Below are 15082 nucleotides of genomic sequence, written 5' to 3' on the forward strand. Positions count from 1 at the left end.
TCTCTCTTTTCTCGACTCCTGGGTTTTTGAAGATCCTGGCACCTGTAGTTCGCTGCCTTGCCAAAGTGGTAAGAGTAATGAGGTAACTCGCTGAAATTTCACCCAGGTTCAAGTTATTTCCACAGGAAATATTGTTGAATCTCTTATCCCTAGCTATTTATAAAGAAACAAGAATGACATTTTGTCAGTATACTCCCAAGCACCCCTACTCTGCGTTCGAACTGTCAACCATTACAACCCCATTATCCCCCCTTTACCATTTACCCCCACCCTTTTCCCCAGTGTCTCTGCACACCTCCCCACTGCAGGAGAGAGGGTGAAAAACTGATTGAGATTCCCATTTTAGGCCATGGTCTCTTTCCCTGGCAGTCTGCGGTCGTTGAAGGTGTGCATGTTGATGACCTCCTCCGTTTTCACCATGACGGGGGGCTGGGGCTTGTGTTTGAGCCGGCGCTGGCACTTGAGTGAAACCCGCAGCTCGTCCACCATGGCGCTGCAGAAGGACCTCTGCAGAAACAAAAACAGAAAGAGGAGAACAGAATGGGTTTCAGAACGCTTCCCCTGTCCAAATGTTATGGGCAAGAGAACAAGCCTGTTCTCCCTGTGGGCAGCCCTCCCCCCACCCTCCAACTACGCTCGGGGCTGCCACAGGGGAAAATGGTGAAATAGCAGGCTGGGAATGCAGCGGATGGTGGATGGTGAGAAGTAGGGTGGAGGGAGGTGCAGGTCCATAGGCTGTGTAGTAGAGTGTAAAGTGTAAAAGCATGGAATTACTCAACATAGTGTCAGAATACATCAGTGTGTGAGCTTGTGGCTGTTGGTGCTCATGCAGGGCTTTTTATGCAAACTGTATGTGATGCTTTGCGAGATGTTCTGCATTTCAAAGATCCACACTTGCATACTGTCAAACTTTACTGGCAAACAGAATAATGTAAATATGAATGTATTATACGATATTACGATATTATGCAGACGATGTGACGACACTATGTCTTGGGTTTGCTTAGGTTTAGGCTTCGGTTAAAATGATTACTTTACAACGATCTCGGTCATGCTTAAAATTAAAATAAAGAAAACAACATAATTACCACAGCTACTAGAGGGGGCGTGACTCTTGAACATAAACATGTCAATTTGGGGCGTTTGCTGAAACAACTGATGCTGTTGTTCTTCTTGGGAGCTCAGTTTTACAAAAATAAATCTTCCCAGCAAAGAATTGAAAAATTTCAGCATCAGATGAATCTCCCATGGGATCATATGTACAATCCCACTACCTCGGTTTCATGTCGAAAGTTGTTAAATGCACATTTCTCTAAATGGCTTGCTGTTTTGCTGCAATTCAGGAGAACCTTTGGGATTCCAGTAAATATAGCTGCTTGGTGAACTGGTTGGTGAGTACTATTCAGGATCCTGCATTGACTATATTACATTTTACCAGTGAGAAGTCTCAGGAGAAATGTCCTTGCAGACAAATTTTCAGTAATATACGACACTTGTGTGTGTTCCAGCCCCACTTCCCAACTTAACTTGATCAGACAGCTGTATTTTTAACAGATTTTCATTTAAATATCAAGTAGTGCAGCTTCATCCACACACCAAGATTATCATCCTGTAGCTGAACATCTGGACACCACGGCAAACATTTTCACTATATAGAGCCTGAGTGAATGTGAATTACATGAATATGTAATTAATGGAAAGATTCATGCATAATTGAATGATTAAATGTATCCACATACTGTGCGACCCATTAAAGGAAACCTGACCCTAAAAAAAAAAAAAAAAAAAAGATGCTATAGCTACGATGTGCAGACAGTTAAGCCTCGATTCTCTCAACAAAACATAAACATGTTCATTTTCAAAATGTTTTACTGGCTGCGGATGCAAATAACCATCTCCTGAACAGTCTCTGCTAATCTGGTTCCTGAATAAATAAATAAGTGTGGCTTGGACTGGCTACAGGGAGCTCTGGGAGAATCCCTGGTAGCTGATTAATACTGATGGTCCAGATGCATGCCTCTGTCAGTACGTCATAATGTAAGAACTACCCTCCTGCAGTCCCTCCAAAGTCAGATGAGCTAAGTCCACCTCGGACACCCACAGTCCTACATAAAGAGCACACTACTTGATGCATAGCCGCTGAATGTTAGTACTGGACTTGCTCTTTTCAGGTTGTAAATCAGCTGACACCCTGCTCATATTTGCAGCATCAGGCTGTTCAGCCTGTTCATGGAGGGAGTGAATCACAACCAACAGCTGTCAGCGTAACAACATTCTCACTTACATGATGAATGAGTAATTGACTACTGGAGCCGGATTACTGGAATAGTTTATCTCTCACCGCTGTGCTTTAGAAGGCTGGGAAATAAAAACACAACTACACAGATGAATCCTCAGAGGAGGCATTTTTGTTTAAATGTTGTCCCCCTTTTTAAATAGTTTTTAATGAAATAATATGGGCTGAGCATGTGGAATGTAACCTATAGGATTTTTCCATTAGCCCAGATGTAATGAGCTGAAAAGTGCTCCGGGCGATATACTGTGTCTTGCACCAAGCACACCTCCAACGCGTCATCAATGTAAACAACTTCATTGCGCTGTGCAGAGGAACAGTGGAGCAGCAAAGCCTGACTGCTTGCCTCCCATGAAAAACCCTGCTAGTAACCTATTATAGCCCACAGCAGCCCCCAGTGTGTGATGCAATGCAGATGGTTTTTAGAGAATGTAAGGTATATACAATTAAGGTTCCAGCAGCAAAATGATTTTGATTAAAAGCTCTTACGTCTATTTCTTTGTGGTTAGTGCATATCTGACAGTCAGAGGAAATAGTTGTGAGTTAAGCAGATTAATGAAGAGTTAGCGATCGATAGAAGGAACAGTGAGTGTTTCAGAGTGGACGTTTATGTGAATCAGTCTACCACAAACACAGACACCAGCTGAATCTCAGGCACACAGGACTGTGCAGAACAAAATCTGTGCACAAACACAAACAGAAACCCGACAGACATCTCCACATGTGCGTAAACACAACACAGCGAGCATGCTGGCTTTTCCAGACCCATAGAGCATCATCACTTATTGATGCACATTGTATCTTATCAGACTGGAATTCCATGTCACTGCATGCCCAATTAAACTGCTGCTCTTTCACATTCTCTCATATTTCCTCATAAGCCACTGTGGCATCTGCAAATACTGTGTGAAACAACACCAGCAGCTGGGAATTGAACACTTCTGCTCCTGGAGACGTTACAAGAGAAAGCCCTTCTGTGTGTGTGTGTGTGTGTGTGTGTGTGTGTGTGTGTGTATGTTCTCCCTGCTCAAAGCAGTTTATTGTGACAAACAAAGTGTTTAGTTGTATTTGAAAGCAGTCATCAGCACTGTGGCCCAGTGTATACTTATCCTCATTATATTCACATGCAAGTGGGAAGGAGACACAGTGAATGTGACTGGTGTGTGAGGTCTTCTGGTGTGTGTATTAATCACTAAAAGGCTAATTCAGGCACTTACCTAAAGGCCAGCCCTATTTTTACTATTAATCTTCCTCTGACAGCACTCATTGTGCCATTCATGGGTAAAGCAACGCCGGAAATGTTGCTGAAAATGGACAATTTTTTTGTAATATTGATTCAGAGGAAACATTACAGCATTTTAACATCGGAAAATCTATACAACATTAATACAGTTAGTCCAAAAAACAAGTGTGACGCCTCTTGATTGGTTCCTTTTGTGCTGCAGTTTAAACCAGGATCTCACATGAAACTGTCTAGAAACAGTAATTAGCTGAGTGCGAATGACTGCAGTCACCACCTGCAGTCATTTTGCTGATAAAAATCATGATGCTTGTTTTTTTTTAAGGTTTGCTGAATAACCTCACAAAGCTCCTGTTGTATCTTTACAGTACTTTAAGCTCCAGATACAAAGTTTACTTGCTGTACGTTCTGATTTCAAGCTTGCTAAAACTGTAACGTAATTCAAAATCGCAAAAAAACATTTTTCTTCACCATCTACAAAATCAGGAAGTCTTATAATATGTGGAAATTTTAAAAGAATCACTTACAAATGCATGTATCAAAGTAAAACAGTCACTGCACAGAGGAGGAGGCAATAATGAGTAAAACTATCCACTAATCTGAGAATAAAGAGTCTGAGATTAAACCTGGGCCAAAGTTTTATATATTCTGTGTTTGAAATGACTGCTAGGCTACAAAAAGTTTTGAAATTGGTCCTGTGTTGTTGTTTCAGTGAGATCCAACACAAACAAACGAACCTGCTGAGGCCTGGTAGTTTTTGGCTGCTTCTGGTTAACCAAAAATGATTTTACAGGTCGATCTCTGTGTGGATCATTCAATAACAATGTTGTCAGACACTTCAAATAATAATGTGAGCCTGTCGGTGGGAAAAAGAAGCCCTTGTAGTGGATGTAATTTGATGAGCAGGGTTGCCCCAAAGGATTACATTACAGCCAATGTAGTCCATCTGTGGCTGCCGGCTAAGACGATCTACTGGACCAAATCCAAAGCCTTTTGTACCTATCAGTCAATTTGAACCCTCCCGTAAAGGAAAAAGGATGTTGGATCCAAATTTTGTTTTTAGAATTTGCAGAATCTAGTTGAACTGTATTGCAAATCACAACAGAGATGATGAGGATGTTGATTCAGAGCAGTGAAGTAAAGGATCAGTATGGTACCACCATTTGATTTGTTCACTTAAAGCTGAATTAATGGACCTTTGTGGCTACTTCAGGGTGCAGAAGTGGTTGAAAATGCAGCATTTACACTTAGTTTGATGACCTTATGAAGTTGTTTTGTAAATGTGTTAAAGAGAAAAAGCAACAACATGTTATGATGCCCAATATTCACTCTTGTCTGGTCTCCACCAGCTGTCTCACCAGAAAACAGGTTGATGTGGGTGAAGAAAATCAAAATAAGCAGCTGCAGAATAATACAGTAATAATTCTTTGTGATAAACTTCTGTGGGATCATCGGTGGATGCAACACCTTTCATGGCCATTTGATCCATTGTTCTTATGACTCATTTAGTGGAGCTTTTAAGAGTAATAGTGCCACAAATGTCTTTTGATTTGTATAAAAGAATTATTGGCAGTGTTGCCAGACAGGACTGTTGCACCAGAGACTGGAAATGATTATGATTATGATTTCCCCGTCGTGGGACTAATAAAGGAAGATCTTATCTTAAAGTATGCACAAGAACAAGTTGGCATAGATCACATATTTAAATTAAATTTTGACATGCCTACACATTTAGCAACCGTTTTCATAATTCATGGACTGGGTTTACTGGTGCATTCACAATAACTCAAACCAGACCAGCCAAATGAATCAGGTGTGTCTTGTCAACAGGTTGTTGACTCTTGAAAAGCAAAGCAGTGTTTTGAAATTCAGCTGCAATGTTCTCGAGTGTCGAGCGGCGCTGAGAGAGAGAGAGAGAGAGAGAGAGAGAGAACGACAGAGCGCTAACATGATGCTCGTCATCACAGCCCACACCAAGCAGGAGTGACGAAGAATCCAGATTTTATTATCTCGATCATCTTGGGAAAAGAATTAGACAGAATAGACTAAAACTAACTTATAGTCAAGCTATCATACTGTTGACTCGTTCAGGAGGCAGAATTATCATCACATTTAGGTTTCACAAAACTTTGTTGATGTTAATTTTGATCTGAAATGCCACATTTGGCTGCTGTAAGTTGGCAGTTCTACAATAACATGCATCCTGTCAAACCACCGTCTACTGTATAGTGCTAATACTGTTCTGTGTTGCATCTGCAGCAAACACATGAAATGTCTACAAATAAATGAATCTTTTCACACATATTCCTCACAGTGTACCTGCTGATTGTCAAAGCCTCTCTGAAACAGGCTTTTCATAGCAATTGATTTTTCCACCCTGTAAAATTAAATGGCGAGGTGGTGTTTTCACCACTAAGAGCCTTATAGCTCCAGGCTTTGAGGAACACTGGGCCCACTCTGCTAGCACTCAGGGGACACATTGCCATCATGGCTGCCTGCTGGTGGCATGTTGGATTGATGGCTGCTGCTTAGGGTCATTGGATTACAGAGTTTTTATGACACTCAACAATCTAGCCACAGCTGTACCGCCGCACGGCACCGTGAGAAAGCCGAGGGGAAGGGCCTGTCCGCTTTGAGGAGAATGGAAAGGTCATAAATCTAATGCTGAGAGCAGACATCAAAAGGAAAAAAGGTGCATTTAGTCCATGGGATTATTTACACAGGCCTGATCGTTCAATGAATCATGGTTTAGAAAAGTGTTTCTCAAGATTTCCAGGAGTATATCATTGTTTTAATCTCACTCTGTATGGAGTAATCCAAAAGTAATCAGACAAAGATGATTTACTGCACACATGTTTAACAAGTAACTATCAATGTGGAATAGACTCAACTTAAAAAGAACAGCGTTGGTCTATTATTCAGCTTTCTCTGCAATGAAACATATAAAGGTCCCTCACCTGTGAGAGTGAACTAATGGGATCAGTTTAGCTTGAATGGAGGAGGAACAGATGTGAAGCTGTGATGCAGATGGGATGGGGCACGGCTGCGCTGTAATCCTCAGTTTACTCTGCATCTCTGGCCCCTGGTGGGCAGTAAATGATTAGCTGCTTTGAGGGTTTGCCTAATCTGTGGGCTCCTCTGAGCTGTCATCCACATTTGGTGCAGTGCTCTCTGCATTTTGCTCAGTGAATGAACTTGAGTTATCTCAATGTTGTCCTCCATGTTAATTTCTACGTGTGCATGCTCACCTGCATGCATATTTTGTTTTAATGAGTCTGAGGAAGAATCCAACAAATTAAAAAAGCTTGAGGGATTTAAACCACGTGCACATTTAAAGGTCTTTGCCCTCAAGTCCATTACTTTGGTCCAGAAATGTCAGGAAAAAAATAAACAATCCTGTATGTGTGTTCTGTTATTCACACACACACGTACAATGAACCTGTGAATAGTTTCAGAATTGATTAAAATGAATGAAATTCATGCACAAGAGAGATTTTTCTTTCCACTCGAATCAAAAACAGAAGAAAAAAGCACCTGGAATGGCAGATTTTTAATGTATGAACACTAAAAGCATTAGTAAGAGGGTGTGTTTCACAGTTGTAGTGGATAAATCTGAAAACTCATCTCATCTTATCTTCTGCAGGGGTTTTGTCTTTTCACACGGGGACAAATGCTGCACTGGATGCAGCCTTGAGATGTGTCCCGTTTGTGCTAAGCCTACCCTGCACCTACGCCCCAAATCTACCACTGTGTGTTCAGCCTGCTCTCATCGACTCATTAAGTCAAACACTGCAGAATTAATCTCACAGACGTTGTCACTGATTGGCTAACAATGTTTAACTCCTCGTGTGAGCTGGTGATGGCAACTGTTACATGACATACCAGGCTAACTCTAAATAAGTCTATACATGTATCAGACGTAATACATCCCACTATCCAAGCAATTATGTCCACATTGGACAGTTCTGTACCAGTTCCAATATACAGGAAGTGGCCTGTCAGTTCTAAGTGTGTAAGTGTGTCACAGGCCTGTAACTCACTGCCATCTTTTAACAGTAGCTAGAATCTGTCTCTGATACTAACCACACTGTAGCTGCCTTGTGCATTTAAAAAAATGTTCACATTGGTTGGAAAAAAACATGTTGTCATTGAACATAAGCCAGAGTTTTGTGGAATCCTCCAATACTGACATACTTGTCTGGCGACTGATGCTCAGATAGGACAAAAGGAGGCTGCGTTTCTTAGTCTCCGATGGAGGATCCTTTGCAATGAGGCAGCCCCAATGGTCTGTTATTCGACTCCACCCAGTGAGATTAGCTACACCACTAAATTTGGATCTGCCTCGAAAGCAGCTCTTCCTCAAAAATATGTTTTAAATTTGAAAAAACTCAACAAATCCAACCATGGAACTGAGGCCAGCCACCTGAATCATTAGACTTTCCCTCTGAGCAGACGTCTCTATGTGTGCATGTATGCGTGCATCCATATGCATGCAGGCGCATGTGTGTGTGTGTGTGTGTGTGTGTGTGCTGGGTTGATGAGATGGGTTCCTCACACACAGCTGGTGGTCCCTGCACCCCGAGAGTCAGGTTAGTCTGCAGCAGCCTCATCAGCAGGCAGGAAGAGAGGAAAAAGCAGCAGGAGGAGGAGGAGCGGGAGGAGGAGGAGTGGGAGAAGGAAGCGGAGGAGGAGCTGAGGGAGGGAGGGAGGGAGGGAGGGACAGGAGAGGAGAGAAAGGACCAGGAGGCGGAGGAGAGGGAGGAAGGGGACAACCATGGTAATCATGGAAATCTGACAGGCTAGCATGAAGATGACAAATAAATGCTCCATTGAAAGTCTATGAGGCATGTGATTCAGTGGAAAATTGTGAAGTCCAAAATTAGTTTTCTGAAAGATTTAACTTTGGTTAAATTAGCAAGAATAATGTTTTGAAGCATATTTGAACACACACTGACATCCTCTATGGGGGGAATATCTAACACAGTGGTTCCTTTGCCTCGTCTGTGGGCAAAGTCCTTCTTTGAAGTAAGAATTAGCAGAGGTTAGTGAGACCATCTTTCAGAAACTCAGATAGTTACTTTGAAAACTTTTAAAAGGAACAGCGGGAACTTACTGCACATTAGACTACACACACAACAGGAAAGCTCACATTGACATTTAGAGAAGCTCTTTTGTTTGCCTTCTTACCCACAGTCAGCTGAGAAGATAGAGGTCCATGACATGTTTACTAACTCACACCAAGGCTAGCAGGAGGAAACGTCAGAGGAGAAAAAATGTACAAATCCAAGTATGATGCTGATAAACCTTCACAAGTAACACATGAGACTTTGTGGGTGTAGAAGCAGGAGTGTTGGGGAAGCAGAGTAACCCCAAACTAGTCCTGCATTTAGATAACAACCAATAAATAAAGCCAGGATTTGGAGGGCGGCATCGTCATCGTACAGTTATCATTGAGGCACAAAATCTGAATTAACCATTAAGATTTAGTCAGTTTAACAATTTCTATGAGATCTCATAGAAATACATGAAACGCCGACGACCTCTCAACATTTATTAATCACATGATGGTGGCACAACACGGAAACACTGTCACTAAACCTTCTGAAGCAGTTTTGTTGGATCAGTCTCAGCAAAATGCGACTGTTTCACATTGTTTCACCGGTGGTCACATCACATGTAACCGTTTCCACGACGCCAGCATGTCATAATGTGCCACCACCATGTAATCTGGTGCGAAGAGGTCCGAGTCATTTCAGACGTTTCTGTGAGATCAGCTTGGATGTAATCGCCTGCTAATGGGACTCATCTCGAGGGCTGGCCCGGAGAGGAGAGGAGAGGAGAGGAGAGGCTGGACTGAAGTGTCTCCTGAGCCTGGCTGTGCTGATGATGTTAGGAAGGATTCTTTCACCTTGATTGCAAATTGAGCAAAACGTTTCCTTCCCTCCTTGGGAGTTTGAACTCCTGTGTTCATGTTTGAACTCTCTTTAAGCTCTCAGTGTGTCTACCACAGTGAGAGCGACACATGACACACCTGAGCACAAAGTCTGAGTTCTGCAGAATATCTTTGTCTATTTAAGACCCATCTCCTATCATTTGCCGAGTTACTGAGGATCACGGCAAATACTTTTTTACCCACCTACACCTGGAATCCTGCCCAGACGGCCGGTGCTTCAGACAGCTTTGACATTGTTGGAAAGTAGATTTATTTGACGGGAGCTAGCTTCCAATCTTTGTAACCAAGCTCGGCTAAATAGAATAGAATAAAAGTAACCCCTCTGTGGTGGGACGCACAGGAATGAAACTCATCTATCCTCTTATCCGCCTGTGGATCTGAAGGCAAACAAAGATATTTCCCAAACTGCAGTGGAGAGCTCCTTTAAAATGAATATGTTGCCGTGTAGCGGTGATGATGGGATGTACCGGAAGAATGTAAACACACCCAAAGACAAAGACGATGAAGAAAAGAAGCCTCATAGTCTGGGTAGATGAATCAAAATGACAAGCCTACAGAGCTCTACAGTAAAGTTATCAAATGTTTATTAATTCTTTTATTAAAATTTTTAACAAGTGTATATTTTCTTCTGACAATGCTCTCTCCCTCCTGTGGTATTACAATCTGTTTAGTAAATGCAGTAGTCTCAAAAACACATATTTATAGCGTTAACATGGTTATTTAACCTTTAAAAACACTATTAACACTCTATTGTGTGTGTGGGTGTGTGGCTCATCCCATTGTATAAATGACTAGCTGCTATTTTTGCTCCTTTCTAATGTTACAGAACAGAAGTAATTATAAAATGCAAATTGCCGGGTGTGCACTGTCAAGCATGTGAAACACAACAAAGAGATGCTTAGCACCACATTTTTCAACTTGACACTTTCAGCATCATGGTGAGAAAACAACCCCAAATTGTAAAAGTAGGTGGCCTGGAGCAATGAAACAAAATATATGATTGATTTTTACATCGAAACAAAATAGGCGGTTCACTTTAACAGATTAGTCTGATGCTAATTAGCACAGAACTGTGGAACACACATTAAAGTGGATTTTTTAAATCAGTATTTGGACTAAATAAATCAAGCTGTGGTTAAGATTAGACCAATATATTGGTTTTCAAATATTGGCCTTTATTAATATCTCATATCAGCCGGTCTGAGTCATCGGCTGCCATTATTATTATTATTATTAAGGCCCCAACCTGACCAGAGCTGTAGGGAACACTACTAAAGCTGAAATACAATTCTGTCTTTGCATATTCTATTATTGTATATTCTATAATATTCTGATGATGATATGATTGCTATATGATAATTCCCCTTCTGCTAAATAGATGTGTGGTTTATGTGTGTGATCTTTAAGAAACAATCCATCATCTATACCGCTCGTCCCTCAGGGTCACAGGGGGGCTGGAGCCAATCCCAGCTTTGGGCGAGAGGTGACTTTTAACATTCACTTTAATAATCAATATTCTTGATTGTACCTTTCTATAGTTCCTACACCAGTACAGGTGATACCGTACAGATAAAACCACTGCCAACACAAACATGAGAGGCGTTTACTTCTGAGCATTTGCTGAACTTTTATATGGCCGACATGGAAACAGTAACTTCTCAGCTGCCGTTATAATGTAGTTGCTAAAAGTGGCTAACGTAGCTTTTGATTTGGGATACTCATATTGATCGGGCACCAGTTGAAATTTTAAAATGCACCCCAATATCCTTGGAATTACGTTCATATTGAGCCATTCTGCTGTGGATTATTTATGTCTAGTGCCAAAGCAGGTAATATTGTCCTGTCACAGTCCAACAGCTACTGCAAAGCTACAATCATGATCTCTTCTCAACCTGTTTTGATCCTTACTCATACCTTAACTACGGTAAATGTGCCATAACCACTATGTTAACCACACCAACGCCATGTGCAGATATTGTAGAAAATAATATTTTGCTGAGAAAAGAAGGTGTTTTGCAGATTTGGTCATTATCAACCTTATTTCTAGTCATATATTTGTACAAATGATTTGGTCAGTGGTTCTTAATTTATGAGTCAGGAAACAAAGAAACAAAGAAAAATAAAAAACCAGACGGAAACATATTATGTGAAGTAAATAAATCGCCGATCACTGAACTTTTGTTTAACTGCCCAGTCTATAATGGTCACCTCCAGCTGTCTCTACTCAGAGACAGACAAAGGAAACCTAATTAGAAATTTGAAGGCAAGAGAGCCCTCCAAAATGAGGATTTCAGTGACTGTAACAAACAATACCAGTCTTATTGTGCTTGCTTAGTAATGACTGACAGCCAAATAATCCTGTCTTCAAGCTGGGCTCCTCGTGTGGGTTCAACACTGAGAGCCTAACAGCGAAACTCCACCGGGCACGTCTGTGTCTCGCTCTGGCTGTGGTCCAGTTTTGCTCCATCCTTCACGTCGCTTTGTTCCCCACAGAGAGCATTTCAAAAGTGGAGCGTTGTGCCTGGCTGATTAGGTGGTAGTCGCTCAGATTTTGTCGATTTGGTCATTTTTCCTTTGATTTCCATGTTTCTAACATGTGCGTTCCTATTTTGTCCTTTTCAATTATTCAGTGTAATTAATTATATTATGTTATGATTGTCGTCCGCGGCGTTAAAAAAACGTCTGGCCTGGTGCCACTGATTATAAAATAATATTAATGTAGTGATATATGATCGGGAGTCTGCCCAGGGTGCTTTATTTTGAAAATTGACAGGGTTCTCTATGCTGTTACTGAGAGAGACTTTCTGCCTGGCTCGTCTGCAAAAAATAGACCAGGGGCATATTTTTAGCCGAGCAGAGGGCCACTTCAAGGATGATATGGAAATGCTACGCTTATGGTGGAATTACAAGCATTGGCAAGAGAGGCCAATAATCGGCTTCGTCGACCATGTTGCTGCCAGAACACGACATAGCTGCACCCGATGGAATTTAGCCGTCAGGTGTAGAGCATCATACTACCTGTAGGTACTGACTCTGTGAGAGGATGCATGGACCACCAGAAGAACCTGGAGACCAATAGGCAAACTCTGTTTTAGTCTAGTCCAGTGATGCTACCGTATGTTACCTAAATGAGAAATGGGGGGGTGGTGGTGTGCGCAATCCCAAGCAAACGAGTGACAGTGTGTCAGTTAGGTATGTAATAGCAGAGTGAGTGCATAACATGTGACAGCAGTGGCATCTGTGCACAAAACAACAATACAAGCAATTCTTTGTCAATACAAGGCTGAAAGTCAGGTGGTATGTTGTGAATTTTGAAAATAAAAACCTTGAGTTTGTGAAGAAGAATCCAGACTATCAGTTTTTTTGCCTGTGAGGTGCCTGTTGGGTTTATTCATCATGTCTGTCTTTGTTTAGCTTGTTCTGAAAAGATGAATAACCTTGTTTAGAGATTAATGATTTGGTGGAGCAGTGCTGTTGTGGAGCTTAGACTCACATTGTGCTTGTCTTATCTGGCTGAATATACTCCATTATAAACTGGCCTACCCACTCATTACATTGTTAGATATACAAACCTTATATCTGGGCTCAAGAAACACGCCGTGAATATATCATCTGACTTTAAAGTGTATTAACTTGAATTTTCTGGAAAGAAGCACACTGAATTCTAATGAATTAGGTGATTACTTGATGGGTAACTCAAATGTATATCTGAGGGTAAAGAGCGCTCCATTTATCAATACATTTTGAGCTGGAACACTGGTGCTAACACAATTGCCTGCACCAACCTGAGGAAATACCGATAGCAGTAAACCTATGAAACTTTCTCTGGTGTTTTGTGAATCATGGGCACCGCAGAGATCCCACATGTAATGTACCCCAGGCAATAAGGCTGCCGAACATACCCCTAAAGCACCTTACAATGTGTCACTAAGGGTATATCACCTTTGACAATAAGGCAGAGCAACCTAACATTCAACTGTACCATGTGGATCCAGCGTACACGTTTACTTCTGACAATAAAGCAGAGAAACCTCACATTCCACTCTACCACGTTAATCCATAATGTCCCCCGGGCAATATGGCTGCCAGTGGTACAAAATGTACCCCTGGAGCACTATTTGATGTGCCCCCCACCATCCATACTGCCAGAGACCCATGCATGCATGTAATGTACCCCGGACAATAAGAACTCCATCTACTGTAGTATTATTATAGCTCAGTACCCCTGGAACTCTTAGGAGTATATTTTGTGGATTCAGCAAACACAAAGTGCGGCCGAAACTACTCCGAGTATCATATAATGTACCCTGGCAGCCGCATTGCTCGGGGTATATTACTTCTGGCAAGTGGGAAGAGAGGAATCCCCTAATTTACCCCTGCCAGCCTTATTTACATGGAGTATGCTATGCAGGATCCTGTAAACATGCAATGTATCCCGGGCAATAAGGCTGTGAGGGGTACATGATGTTCCCTTCCAGCACCATATATTTCAGCCTCACTGCCGGGAGTACAACGCCTCTGACGATAAGGCAGAAGAAGATGAGGACAAGATGAAGGTCACGAGGACTCTAGGTGATACTGTGGTTGTCGGTGGGCAGCCGTGTGAAGATGTTCTAGTTGTTTGACTTATTCCACTCAGAAATATGTTTTGTTTGTTGATGTTATGCCTTGAATTGATTTTTTTTTCAGCCTCTTCTCTGAATTAATTCTTAATCTATGTGGACAGTCCACCACACAACATGCTTGTACGCCTACTGTGAATGTGGAGATCTCGCAAATGGTGGCATCAATTGCATACCCTTTCAACTCCACAGCTATAAGGGTATGTAGGGTATATAAGGGTATGAGAGGTTTGCACTTTGATGTCAGCAGGGGAATCCTCTTGAAATGAAATTGGTAGGCTTGATCTCAATTGAGATCTCTATAGCAACTGAAATTTTGATGTGAGTTTGTTTTTTTTTCTTAAATATAAAGCAAAAAAAAAAAAAAAACAGCTTTCATTAATGGTTTTACGTATTGAACCTCGAGGAAACACCATTTTCTAATTCTTTAATAGCAGAGATCTGAGGTGGTTGTTTCATGGTGCAGTACGTACAGCAATGAAACATTCTACATAATATATACAACCTGTGTTTATTATGCATGTTCATGAGTCAAAATTGAAAGTTCAGATATTATTTCAGTTTGCAGAACGTATCTCCATTATTACAAAAAATGAAATTAAGTATTTCTCAGTATCAAAACATTTTAGTGACTAAAAACATCACCCAAAACGTTCTGAAATAAATATAGATAACTTTATAATGTTACATATATAATACATCCTATGTTATATACAGAGTTATTTATTACACAGGACATATTAAGTAATATAGTGCTTTATTTTACAGTTATAGCTGCATCGATCCTAAAGTAGACCAGGGTTAAAATTAATAAAGCAGTTTATATATGTTTGGCAGCTGCATTAAGATAATATCAGTTTTAATAATAATTTATATGGTGTCCTGAAGTAAGTTAGTAAATGGTCCCAGATTTCGAAGAGGACAAAGTGAAAGTGAACATTTATGAGAGGATTGGGCAGATAGCAAACACTGGT

The 15082-nt window shown here is 41.2% G+C and overlaps 1 protein-coding gene across 1 annotated transcript in view; it reads right to left on the reverse strand.

The window, feature by feature from the left end:
• Nucleotides 1-342: 342 nt before the first annotated feature.
• Nucleotides 343-15082, reverse strand: part of LOC139204760 (glutamate receptor ionotropic, kainate 2) — a 202458-nt gene continuing 187718 nt past the window's right edge. Inside the window, exon 16 of the mRNA XM_070834752.1 lies at nucleotides 343-507. Coding sequence (XP_070690853.1) covers nucleotides 343-507 — 165 coding nt within the window. The remainder of the gene's footprint in view (nucleotides 508-15082) is intronic.

Source organism: Pempheris klunzingeri, chromosome 8, assembly GCF_042242105.1.
Source record: "Pempheris klunzingeri isolate RE-2024b chromosome 8, fPemKlu1.hap1, whole genome shotgun sequence".
NCBI lineage: Eukaryota > Metazoa > Chordata > Actinopteri > Acropomatiformes > Pempheridae > Pempheris > Pempheris klunzingeri.